The sequence below is a fragment of the Rattus norvegicus genome, chromosome 17 (genome assembly GCF_036323735.1).
Source record: "Rattus norvegicus strain BN/NHsdMcwi chromosome 17, GRCr8, whole genome shotgun sequence".
Lineage (NCBI taxonomy): Eukaryota > Metazoa > Chordata > Mammalia > Rodentia > Muridae > Rattus > Rattus norvegicus.
In genome coordinates this window covers 9,662,877-9,676,034 of record NC_086035.1, presented here as the reverse complement: position 1 = coordinate 9,676,034, position 13,158 = coordinate 9,662,877, and the positions used below count along the sequence as shown (strand labels likewise).

The 13,158-nt window shown below is 56.4% G+C and overlaps 1 protein-coding gene across 3 annotated transcripts in view; it reads left to right on the top strand.

The window, feature by feature from the left end:
* The first annotated feature begins 240 nt into the window (after positions 1-240).
* Unc5a (unc-5 netrin receptor A) overlaps positions 241-13,158 on the top strand; it is a 55,790-nt gene continuing 42,872 nt past the window's right edge. Inside the window, exon 1 of one of the 3 annotated variants that reach the window (XR_005495326.2) lies at positions 241-685. Coding sequence is in view for 2 of the 3 variants with exons in the window: in XM_008771505.3 (XP_008769727.1) it covers positions 616-685 (70 nt within the window). In the remaining variant the exon portion in view is untranslated. The remainder of the gene's footprint in view (positions 686-13,158) is intronic. The other 2 variants (XM_008771505.3, NM_022206.2) reach the window with 2 other exon arrangements.

Below are 13,158 nucleotides of genomic sequence, written 5' to 3'. Positions count from 1 at the left end.
CGAGCTGCTCTCCGCAGGCTGGCGCTGCGCCGGGGTCGCCGCAGCCCGGGGCCCCTCCCGGGCCACCTGTGCGCCGACTGGCGGACCAGGGTGATGCCGGATCCGGAAAAGCAATCCACTCCGGGTTCCAGAGTCTTGTCTCTGTCCCTGGAGACTGAGAGGGGTGGTGGGAGGCCTCCCCGCCCACTACCCCAGCTCCTCCCTGGGGGAGCCTCAGGCGTTGCCCGAAGGGATCCCCAGTGCTGGGGGTGGCCCGCGCTCGCAGCGCCGCCCGGCCCCTCCTCCGCTGCCCCGCCCCGCCTCCGTCCCGCTCCGTCGCTCCAGTCCGGATTTTGCGGCGCCCGCCGGCCCGCTCCCCGGCTGCGGGCTCCGCGCGGCGGCTGGCTCGGTGCGCGGCGCGGCTGGCGCTGCGCTCCGCCCCGGCTGCATTGCTGCGCTCCGGGTGCCCAGGGGAGCCACGCACCGCGTGCGCCCCGCAGCCGGCCGCCCGGAGGCAGCTCCGTCCTCTGGCATGGGCCCCGGGGGCGCCCCGAGGTGGGGCTCTCGGCTGAGGCGCTGACAGCCTCTCTCCCGCCCGCGGGGCCCCGAGTCCTGCCCGCTCGTCCGCCCGCGGCCATGGCCGTCCGGCCCGGCCTGTGGCCAGTGCTCCTGGGCATAGTCCTCGCCGCCTGGCTTCGTGGTTCGGGTGAGTCACGCCGCGCGCGCTCTGGGGAGGCTTGCGGGGGACCGTGCGCGCGAACGCTTAGTTCTGGGGAGGAGGTGGCCGTGACCCGCGCGGCCGACCCGTCTGGGAGCCCCCGGAGGCCAAACTTTGCCGGGCAGGACGCGGGGGCCGCCACTCGCTGCTGCGCAGCTTCCCGGTGCGCTCTCCCGGAAGCCTGGGTTCTGCCAAGTCCAGGAACAGCTGTCAGCGCACGGGGCTGGCGAGTGTAGACGCCCCACGCCTCCGGGTGGGGGAAGTTTACTGGTTTCAGGGCCCCGGAGAATGATCGGGGTGGGGGGGTTGGAATAATCCAGGAAAGACAAGACTTGAAGGACTCAAAGATAGCGGCTTCGGACCATATGCTAGTGCCCAGAAAATGGGGTGTGTGCGGGGCAAGGTTGGGGGTGGGGGTTAAGATAGCTCTTCCAGGTAGGACTGCCCCAAACAGCCACTCACAATTTCTAGGTTGGCACCTGGCCTCTGCCCATGTCTAGAACACAGTGTCCTCCTCTGTCCCCACCACACACGTTTGCACACGCACACACTCAAGCGTGGAGGCATCCAACAGCCCCCAGCTCTTGCAGCCGGCAGTCAATGTACTGGGGCCCCTGTGGTGGCCTGTGGCTCCTGGCCTCTCTGCTAGAGGCGGGAGGGGGGAAAGGAGGGAGAAGGGGAGTTGTTTGCTGTTGGCTGTTGGTTGGCGGGCTCTGAGAACCTCTCAAACTCCTCAGCCCTGCAGTCTCCCGGCTTGTCTTGTTGGCCACCCTAACCAGCCCCTTCATAACCCAGTCTTTTAGCCCACCTCCTTGCGTGAGGGGCCTCGGGGGAAGGCTTTGTCTTCTCTGAAGCCCGCACCTAGGCTGAGTTGTGGGGGGTCCCTAATCTCTGGCCCCTCAGGACTTGGCGCTGAGCTTCTGTGTATTGGGAAGGGTGCCTTAGCAATTCTCTATGCTTGATGCCCCCAGAACCTGCTTGCAAGGAGGTGATTCCCAGGCTGGCAAGGCCACAGTTTATCCTAAGGGTGTGGATTTCTGAACTGCCAATCCAGAAAGATGAGAGCTCCGTCAAGGACCAGATGATTAAGGTCGATGTCTGGTTCCTTGAAGAGTCTCTGCTCACCGCATCCTTCACCCACCACTGCCTCGACTGCCCTCCCCATCCTGCCCCCTAAGTCCTCTGCCTGGTCCCCCCTGCTCTACCTCTCTCCCCTGTCGATGCACACTAAATCTTCACTTTAACAAGCCCTTCTCCCCAGTAGCCTCCCCCTTCAATCCTGACGGACCCTCAGGTTGAGCCTTCTGCCATCGGATGTGTATTCATGTCGTATATACGTTCCTGTTAGAGATGTGAGTTGCAGGACTGGCCAGGGTCATGAGCTGGGGCTGTCAGGGGAGATGCTGCCAGACCCCATATGGGTGCCCAGGAAATGTTTACTGAGTTGGATATGAGTGAGAGGGCTGTGTGGTCAGAGCTGCATTTTGCCCACGTGAGCACGTGGGTGGGAAATGGCATGGACTGGCATGTGTCCCGGGTCATGGAGAGGGAGGACGCCACTGGGGTGGCATGGTGCTATCATGTGTGTGGTCAGATGAGTACTAATAGGCTGAATGCGTGTGGTAGTTGCGTGCTACTGCACCAGTCCAGTGAGCATTACAGATAGGGGTGACAGACACTTGTAGGTGAGGGCACCAAAACCAGGAATGAAGGGTTGCACCTCAAGAAGCCGTGGATTGGGAGAGCTGCATTGCCCATCGGCAGGACACCTGTTGGGGCCTGGCCTGGGGGTTTCCCAGGGCTGAGAGGTGGGCACCAGTGTCTCAGGGCTACCTGGATCAGAGCCTGTTTCTGGCATTAACTCTCTTGCTGTGGGATGGGGAGCTGCTGAAAGGTATGGGGGTAAGAGTGGGCCCACTTCTCAAAGAGAACCCATCTTGCCCTCCCTGCTCCGGCTCTGGACATGTGTGGACAGATACCTAGGTAGGCTGCCCCTGCCACGACCCTACACACCTGACTTGCTCATCGGTTCCTTGGCAACAGCATCTGGTGGAAAATGTGTCTGTGAGTGGCTGGGGAAAAATGGTCAGCCAGGCAGGCTTTCGGGGTACGGTGCAATGTGTGTGTGCGCGTCTGTGTGTGCGCATGCATGTGCGAGAGTGTGTGTGTGTGTGTGTGTATGTATGCACCTCTCTTTGTGTGTGTATGTGCATGCGCATGTGCATGCGTGTGTGCATGTGTGTGTGTATGTATGCACCTCTCTTTGTGTGTGTGTGTGTATGTATGCACCTCTCTGTGTGTGTGTATGTGCATGTGTGTGTGCATGTGTGTGTGTATGTATGCACCTCTCTTTGTGTGTGTATGTGCATGCGTGTGTGCATGTGTGTGTATGTATGCACTTCTCTTTGTGTGTGTGTATGTGCATGCGCATGTGCATGTGTGTGTGTATGCACTTCTCTTTGTGTGTGTGTGTGTGTGTGTGTGTGTGTGTGTGTGTGTGTGTGTGTGTGTATGGTGGGGGTGGCTTAGGACTGCTGAGCCAGTGCAGACTCTGCCCTCCAGGGCAAGCATCTACATCACACAGTGTCACACACTACCACTCACAAAAATCATCCCTCAGCACAAATGCACCTGGGCATAGCCCTGTCTATGCCTGCACACACAGACACCCACCTGCTGTGCCAGATTGTCCCTTTTATACTCTGCCAGTCACACAGCCAGCACATACAACTCCTTACCCTTCGTGTCTTCTTGTCTTGGGTACCCCCTAGACTGTACCGTGCCTAGGGAGGAGAGGCATGGAGGCCAGGCTCTCCTGGAAAGTGCCAGCTGAGGGGCACCAGGCTGTAACATTGCCCTTGTCCCTCCTCTTCCGCCCATCCCTGCTCCCATCACCAGGGCTGCTGGACTTTCTGCCCACCCCCACTCTAGGCTGACAGGACTGTGGAAGAGACCCTCACTCTGGGGCAGAGAGCACCACATTCTTGCTTCTTGCACATGGGGTAGCTGCTTTTGGTGCTGTAGGAGAGGGCTGATTCTATCCCTAGCCTGTTTGTCCCCCCCCACTGCACCCCCTTGCCCATGTTGGAAAAGGCTTTCTTCCAGGAGGCCAGGATTAGTATGGACTCAAGGGGCAAAAACTCCAACCCAGAGGCCCGGGGCCTGGAAACAGCTACCTTTGACCCCTGTCACATTACTTTTCCTGCCTGATGCTGCCACAAGTCTCAGGCTTGCAGGATTAAGCTATAACTTGGGGTACACAGCCCTTTCAGTCGAAGGCCCCAATGCTGCCACCTAGGAACCCCTTCTGTGCGCACGAGCGCCAGGCCCTCTCATTACCAAGCCACCAGGTTTCCATTGTCCCCTCTTTCCAGGGACCCTGTCATTGCTGCCATCCCTCACCCCAGCCTGGAGGGGGTGGGAACTTTACTATCTCCCTTGGCTTTCCCCTCTCCTTCATGCTTCACATCTAATCTGTCACCAAGTCATCAAGCACAGTGTTACTTGTGACATTGCTGTGTCCCTAGCCTTCTTTGCTTCCTCCCATCCCCACCTCCTTTATCTCCCACCTGGCTCACCATAATGGCCATCCCCCACTGGTTCCCTCTTCTCCGCTGAAGGTCTCTGGAAGCCTAATGTGTGGCTGTCCGGGGCCTGCAGGTAGAGCCTTAGCCTTGGTCTGGGATGGGCTTGGGAAGGATGAAGGAAACACCTGACCGATGCACCCAGAGGTCAGCTCCATCACTGGGCATGGCCTGCTTGCTGCTGGGCTTGGCTCTACCAGACTAGCTGTTTCCAGACTTGCAGGATGTGGTGCCACCTGGCCTTGACAGCTCCCTGCTTGGCATCCTAGCTCCTTGGCTTTGTTCTGATCCTGGCCCGGCCACTTTATTGCTGGTAGTCTCTCAACCTATCCAGCCTTGAGCTGGAGATCTCCCCCGCAAAGCTCCCCCAGTCCCTCCTCCACCGGGCTCCATGATGTGCTCTGGGTGAGCTAAAGGAAGCCTCTGGTCCTGACGGTTCCTTCTCCAGTGCCTCCCCAGTATCACCATTGCCTGCGACACTATAGACCCTGCTCCCTGCCCCTGCCATGCTCCGAATCACTGCCAGCCAACTGTTTCATGCTTTTCTTCCTGTTCTTGGTAGGAGTTTGGGCCTGCAGGCCAAACAGAGAGGAAAAGAGAAATTCAACTTGATCCACGTCAGCGGTGGACCCCATTCTTATTCCTGACCATGAGCTTCCCCACCTTGTCAAGAGTCAGGGCTGGTAAAGCCAGGGCCCCCACCATGGGGGCAGGCACCAGGCCCAGGACACACATGTATATAGACAGCAAGTCATCATGCATGAGTACATGTTAGTGAACCATGTCTGTTGAGTAGGTATTCTCCGGTGGGTTCTATCCGTCCTGACATCGGCTTCCTTAGAATAGTATTTTCTTATGCAAATAGAGTTGATGCCAAGATGTGGGTTTCTAGGCACATCACCAGTGTGGGGTCTGACCCCAGACTGGACGGCTGAGCTGCAGTGTCCCTTGCCACTCAGGAGGGTCCTCCGCTCTTAGGGGACTCCTGGCCTCTCTACCATGTAGGACAGGGCAGGGATGTTAGAGGCAATAGAGTTGTCTTGTAATCCAAGCCTCAAGTCAGTGGATGAGTAATGGCTACTTCCCAGGCAGTCTCCACATCTGTAGGTGGGGGTCTCTCATTCCTCAGTTAATGGTAGCGAGCTGTACCCAGAGTGCACTGCAGCATCTTGCAGGTGCCCAGGGCCTCTGGCTTCAGCCTCCATTTTCCCTGGCGTTGGAGACAGTGGGTTAGAACTGAGTTGGGCCTTAGGTTGCAGCAGGGCCCAGGCTCAGACACAGGACAGAAGAGGCTTCATGTGAACAGCACTGCTCTCTCTGAATCTAGCCCTCTTGGGCTCACAGGGTTTTGTTTGGTAGGTTCTTGCCATCACTTTCTGGTTCACCCTGTCCCGGGACCGTATGCCGACTTCATCTCTGGTATACTGGGTGTGGCTACAACCCCTGGGCAGATGTGAATCCTGATTTGGGCTCTGCCATTTAACTGCTTCATGGTGTTGGACCAGTCACTCAAACTGGTCTGGACTGAACTTGTTGACTTGCCCCAGACTGAGGCTGATGCCCGGGGAAACTGCTTTGGAGCCTGGGGTGGACTGAGAACACAGTAGCGGGCTCTCCCAGGAACTGTTCACACCTACCAAAGACCCTGGCAGTGGCTGGCTGTGTTGCCTGGGAACCAGGTGGGTTCTGGGACAGAGCCAAAGGTGGCTGTAAGGAAAGGTAAGGAAGTTGGGTCCTGCTGCAGCGGGTGAACAACTCCAGTGGTTAACGGGAACCCCAAGGTCAGGATGCTAGTGTTGAAGGCCTGTCCCCTTTTTCAGACACTAATGCCACAGGAAGATTTTGACCCTAGAGTCCATATCCCAGGCAGCATGGGGTAAAAATTTACATAGCCAAGTACACAGCTGTCCCTCATGAGTTCCTCCGAGGATCCTGTGCTCTTGACACCTGCCAAGCCTCTAAGTCCTTACCCTGGACTCTGCCTCTCCTGCACCTCCTCACTGATAAAGGACTCATCTTACCGAAGCATTGTGCCAGCACCGATGTAGGCAGTGAACTGTGGTAGGAAGGGCAGGAGCTTCCTTCCTCTTGGGTGGGAACCAGGGGAGTCTGGCTGTCTGGAGAGGACAGAGCTGAGGGACTAGGCTTAAGGGGAGGACCCTGTTTTTCCAGGATAGGTCTGACTTGTTTTTCTTTGCTGGTTGGATCCAGAGGGCAGGGCATATAGAAGCCATTTCCCCTCCTTGGCTGTGGTTGTTGACAGGTTCAGTCTAGCCCTGCTTAAGACTGGGGGTCCAGAGAGACTCAGTGGATTCCGGGGAGCCCCAGTGGCAACCGCTCCTCACAGAAAACCATAAAGGGGGGGACTGAAGTCTTAGGGCCTATTTTGGTAAGGGAGGAACCCCGAAAATTCCGCCTCTTAATTGGATCATGGTGGGAGTTCCAGAGGGGAGCTATCGCTTTGACTGGTGAGCCCCCAATGCCGGGTTCCTCAGTCTGGATGTCTCTTTAGAAGATTCAGGGTCACCTTGAGCTCCAGGCAAATACGCGGCTGATTGGGAAAGGAAGGGTTAGGGAGTCTGCCTGTGTTGACATACCTGAGGGACAGTGCAGGGACCTCTGAAAGGGGACACTTGACCCGGTATCCCAACCTGACCCTAAAGCCAGGTTGCAAAGTGAACTCTTGGTGTCCCACCCTAGCGTGTCCACCGGGGATCATGTAGGAGGAGTAGCCCCCGATTAGACTCCACCCTCTCCTAGTCGGGGCGGAGCCCGACGTAGAGGAGGCATTGAAGATCCTTCCCAGGTCTGCGTTTCTTTCCCGCTCCTTCTCCCTCGTCTCTCGTGATCGTGCCCGCTGTGTGACCCGACCCACAGCCTCCAGACCTGTTCACCCCTCCCCGCAACGCGACCGTCAAGGTGGCTGGGTGGGCGGGGTTCCTCCAGCCAGAGAGACTGCGGGACACGTGGGCGGCGGTGGCCCGCAGTTGCCCGAGCCAGTAAGACCCGGAGTCCGGGAAGCAATTAGCTGCTGCGGGAGGGGCGCGCCCATCGGGCGGCGTCCGGGGGGGGCGGGAGGCCCGCGCTGTGATCCCCGCCCCGCGCGGCCTAATTAATGCGTGGCGAGCTGGGGCCGAGCCGGGAAGGGGCGGGATCCCTCCGCCCGCCAGCCCGCCCGCGGCCGCCCGCAGGATTAGCAGCTCTTTGTTCAGGGTCTGTTAACAAGTTCCCGGCTGAGCGCCTGGCTGCCGCCTGGGGAGCTCTGTCCAGCATCCGCATGGTCTACAGCCCTGTCCTCTACCTTCTGTGCCCCAGCCCCTTAGACGTGGGGTGAGGAATGCCGTCCCAGAGCCGGAGCAGGAGGATGCCACCCACTATCCAAGCGTCTGGTGTGGGCAGAGACCATCGTTCCCATTTTGTACATGAGGCAGCACCCACTTGCTCCAAAACCCAGAATCTTAGGCAGGCTGGAGCCCCAATCTAGAGCTTTTAAGCCCTAACGCATTTTTAAAAAATAAAAAAATTAAAAAAAAGCTTTCTCTTTTACGTATCTCTAGCTGGCCTCAGACTCACAGAGATCCTCCTGCCTCTGCCTCCCGAGTGCCAGGATTAAAGGCATGTGCCACCAAGCCTGGCTTCCTAATTAATGCCTTTCCCCTCTGCTGGGAGAGAACTCTAGAGGGGGAAAGAGGAAGGCGACTGTAGACTACTATCCCTGTTTTTCGTTTGTGTGTGTGTGTGTGTGTGTGTGTGTGTGTGTGTGTGTGTGTGTGTATGTGTGTGTTTTAATTGACTTCCTGATCATGCTAGGCTCTGCCTGGAGGTCCCATCAAAACCTTGAGACCTGGGGAAGATGAGGTCGAAGATAATGGGAGCTATAACCACATTACAGTCCCCGCCCTATGTCCCTGTCCCATTGGCCTTTCCTGGTGTTGCCCATCCTGGTGGAAGGAAGCAGAGGCTTGCGTGGTCTTTCCCACCTTTTCAGTTCACACCTTGCCACCCGATGTCTGGTGTCCTTATTCCTTACACCTGGAAAAGGCCGGCCAGGGCACAGGGCTGTGATTATAATTAGGGAGTTGGTTCTCACCTGTGCCCTGGAGCTTCGCGCCTAAGGGACTTTCAAAATTACTTTATTATAATGAGGTAGAAGCACCAAGCAGCGTGGGACCCTTACGTGCATCTGTGACAAAGATTGAAAAAGTCAACTCTCATTTAAGCAAACATAGGGAGTTTAATGGCAGATATAACCGCAGGTCAGGACTAATCCATGTCTCAGGCATGGCTGGATCCAAAGAGAACAGTGCGATAAGATCCACTTTTCATCCCAGTTCTTTGAGCATTGATGTCATCCCCTAATAACCTCTCCCATCATGGTCCTCAAGTGGCTTCCAGGGACTCCCAGGCCTCAGCATCCTGGTAGGCCCAGGCTGAGGGGGTAGAAATTGAATAGCTCTTCCCTCAGACATGACCCAAATGCTCTAGTCATCTTTTACAGGTCCAGTTCATATGCTCTACCCATGTCAGTCACTGACGGCTAGGACGGTGCAGGTTGCTTGGGCTTAAGCCCCAGTACCGCTATCCTGTTATCCAAACTGCTTTCTGCTCCTTGAAGCTTCTTCTCCAGGAGGCATGGGTGGAAACAGCCATCTACTTCGCCCACTTACTTCACAACCTTGTTGACTACAGCAAGGAGCGAAGCCCAAGGGTGGATTAGCCAGGGCTTCGGCCTTTCTTGGCCCTCTGCTTCTAAGCCCCTTCCTCCCCTGAATGCCTTTGCACCCCCTGTGAGCCTCAGCCAGACCTGCACCCAGACATCCCTGTGTAATGCCCACACAGCAGTCCCCTGCGGCCTTGCCCTTGGCTATCTGCTCCTGCTGTGTGTGTCCGTCAGAAGCTGAGCCTGCTCCGGTATCTTTGACGAAACACTTTTCTAGAAACCTCCTTCTGGTTCCTTGGGGTGCAATCCACACACATCTGGTCTTCCGAAGACCTTTTCAGACTCAGAGCAGCTTCTAAGAGTGGTCATTGCTCTATCCCCAGAAAGCAACAGGTTCCCAGAAAGACTGACAGACAATTTTCCCAGTGTAAATAATTCTTTTTTTTTTTTTAAAGTAAGATTTATTTTATGTATGAGTGCTCTATCTGCACAAACACCTGCAGGTCAGAAGAGGGCATCGGATCCCATTACACATGATTGTGAGCCACCATGTGGTTGCTGGGAATTGAACTCAGGACTTCTGGAGTAGTAGTCCGTGCCCTTAACTTCTGAGCCTTCTCTCCAGCCCCCCCCCCCCATGTAAATATTTCTGCCGCAACCTATTTCAAATGCCAGGTGGTGTCGGCTAGCTTATAGAAGTCAGCCTCCGGAGCCTGGAGGCACTGGTTTCTGTGCGGCATAACTGCATACCTTGCTGATCCCAGCCCTTTGAAGTGCCAACAAGCCAGCAGAGGACAGACACGTCTCCAGACCTTCCTTGCAGGGCTTCCTGACAGCTGCCGGTCAGGAGCCTATCCTGTTGTACCAAGGGTAAAAAGTCAGTGAGGGCTTGCTGGTTTGGGTTCGGAGTATAACCCTGCCTGAGTTAAATCAATTATACAAGCCCCCCCGTGCCTCAGTTTCTTCACCAAGAGAAGGCTTCTCTCAGGGTTGCCAGCATCAAGCGAGTGCTTCTCTGAGAACCTCCAGGCCCGCGCAGGCCCACAGCAAACGTTTGGTGGGTATGAGCCACCGCCTAGGCTGCGCCCGCAGCTCCACACAAATATGCTGTTGTTTAGCTTCCATCGCCTGGGTTGTGTGTGTGGGAGCTGGGAGTCTTGCTTGACAAAACAGGCAGAATGTGTCAAGGCCTGGCATTTTGGGGAAGGCGCTCGTTCTGGGGTAACGAGTGCTCATGAGGGGGCTTGGGACAGAAAGCTGAGGAGGAGTATGTATGAGTCACGCACAGTGCCTTGTCCAGGCTTGACTTGTGACAGCCTAGAAGCCAAGTCTGGTCCCCAGGACTACAGAGTAGAGAGAGGTGGCAGTGCCACCGTCGCATTTAAGAGCCAAGGGAAGCTGGGAAAGGGCAAACCACTTGATGTCCCGGAGCTTCCTTCCTTCGGAGAGGGAGAGTGACATAAGCCAGGATCTCAGCTTGTGGTCGCCAGAGAGTTGAAGGAGGAGGTAGAGAGGGACAGGCCATCCTGGAGATGACATGTGGGTGGGTGAGAAAGGCCCACTGGAGCAGGCGGTGCCCGTGGGGGGCCAGCAAGCAGTAGAGCTGGCCATGTCTTCGAGCTGGGGAGTGACAGGCAGTGAGCAGTGTTTAAGGAAGATTAATCTGGCGGTGCGCGGAGGATGGATGGCTGCAGAGAGAGGCTGGAGGCAAGGAGACCAGCCGGGAGGCTGCTGCGGTCATCCAGGCAAGAAATGACAGAGCCTCCCTTCCCATCGAGCAGGCAGCAAGCCTGGAGTAAGAGAGATAGATGTGGGGGACACCACTGCATCTGGATGGCGTGCGTGTGGGGGGCGAGGAGGGGGAGAGGCGAACATGATTCAGAGCTCTGAGCCCGGGGAAGCGGTGTCAGAAACAAAATAGACGAGGAGCTGGGCTGGGGGGAGAAGTCTTTTAAGAGTTGTGGATCCACTATGGTCACCTTACCCCACCCCACCCCACCCGGGTGTAGCTTATGTCTGCACTCATGTTATAAGCAACAGTAACTGGATCTGGCCAAGCTGGGTGTTGTAACAGCACTGGCCTAACCTAAAGCCATGTGCTAGGAGAGAAGCCCTCCTAAGGACTGGGGAGGGAAAGCCAGGCTAGCTGAGGACGGTGGATGTGGCCCAGGAGACAGTGCCTGCTCTGTGCTGAGTAGCTGTCTGGAGAGCTGGGAGGAGACACATGGGGAAAGGCCTTCCTAACAAGCAAGGCAGAGGTGGCCTTAGTACTGGAGATGATTGCAGAAGGTCATAGCAGGACTCAGCAGGGAGAGGGAGGGTGGGCAGCAGGGGGTCTTGGAGAAACTCTGTGGTAGAAGTGAAGGGGGTTCTGGAGCGACACTAGATTTACTCCCAGCCTCCACAGGTCTTGAGCAGACTCTTCCTGTGGGCTTGTTGCAGTGAGGTGACAAGGTCCAGGGTTTGGGATTACTCTGCTGATCTTGTCCCACACTTTGTCTGCACATGGCACCTCCACGCCCCTCCGATGGTGTGCTCCGGTGGAACGGTCACCCGATTCCCTCAGAGAAAAGAGTTTGACCCCCAGCTAGCCAAACCACAGAAGGAAACCTGGACAGTGATTGGGTCCAGGGTGGCCCAGCCTAGAATTGGGCCAATCAGGATCTTCTGACTTGGAAGTAGAGGGGTTAGCAGGCTGAGGCAGAGGGTCAGGACTATTTGAGCTCCCACAGTGTGTAGAGAGAGGCCAGAGCACGAGAGAACTGGGACAGGTAGAAGGAAGAGACTGTCTTGGAGGCCCCGAGGCCCCAGAGATCGGTCTCTGCAGCTCTCAATGGTGGGAGCTGATCCAGCAACTTCTGAAGCTTGATCAAGGAACTTCCTGCTGTACACTTACAGATGAGGTGTTGGCTCTCGGTGCCCTGCACCCCTAAATGGCCTGATCCAGGATCCAGGAGGAAGATAAGGTCTCCATCCAGAGGTGGGGCTTATATGAGGACATTCAGCCCCCAAGTGGCAGCTGCTACATTCTCAGAACGAGTCCGCATGGAAATCTGATCACCGGCCTCTCTTGGTACATCAGAAATGTCTAAGCTGGGCCTGGAGAGATGGCTCAGCAGCTAAGAGTATGTGCTGCTCTTGCAGGGGACTCGGATTCAGTTCCCAGCACAACTTGACAACCACCTGTAACTGTCTCTCTATGTCTCTGTCTGTCTTATCTGTCTGTCTCTCTCACACATACACATGCACACACTCTTACTCTAATAAAAATAAATTTTTAAAAAGATCTCTGAGCCGCCGTGAGTCCACTGGCTTGGCTAGAACTCGGCTGTCACTTTGATAGGCTTCACCCCTAGCACCCGTGTGTCTCCGTTGCCTGTGTGTCAGGGTCTCAAATGCTCCCTCTCACATTCACTTTCTGGCTTTGTGCATCCCCGCAGACCCATGTCCTTAATTTGCCGAGGCAGCCCCCAGCCCTGTACACAGGCACACCTGCTCTCGGTTGGTCACGATGAGGTTGCCTGTCCGTTCTATGGACAGCACTTGGCTAGGCTAAGTACAAAGGCCACATGCCAGCCCCTTGTACCTGTACCTCCCTGGCCTGCTGCTCCCAGAGCTTCTGCTCAGGTGCTTTGAGATGCAGGCAGGACCTGAAGCATTGGAGTGAGGCCGGCCATAAGCAGGTCTCAGTAGATGCTGTGGGCTTGTATCCCATTCTCAGGGGGCGCTGAGGGGAACCGCTGCTGCTGAGGAAGAGGACGGTGGGGGCAGGATTCTGAGAGAGCCCGAAGGAGGTCAAAGAGCAGTCAGTGGGAACTGTGGCGGATTTGGAAGAGGCCCTAGCGAGCCAGGGAAGATGTGTGTAGACACAGAGACCCCTGGGAACTTACAGACAGGGAAAGAGTATCAGAACTAGAAGGCATGTGTATTGGCTGGTTCTGTGTGTCAACTCGACACAAGCTGGAGTCAGCACAGAGAAAGGAGCCTCCCTTGAGGAAAGGCCTCCATGAGACCCAGCTGTAAGGCATTTTCTCAACTAGTGATCAAAGCGGGGAGGACCCAGCCCATTGTGGGTGGTACCATCCCATGGGCTGGTGGTCCTGGGGTCTATGAGAGCAAGCTGAGCAAGCCAGGGGGAGCAATCCAGTAAGTAACATCCCTCCATGGCCTCTGCCTCAGCTCCTGCTTCCTGACCTGCTTGAGTTCCAGTCCTGACT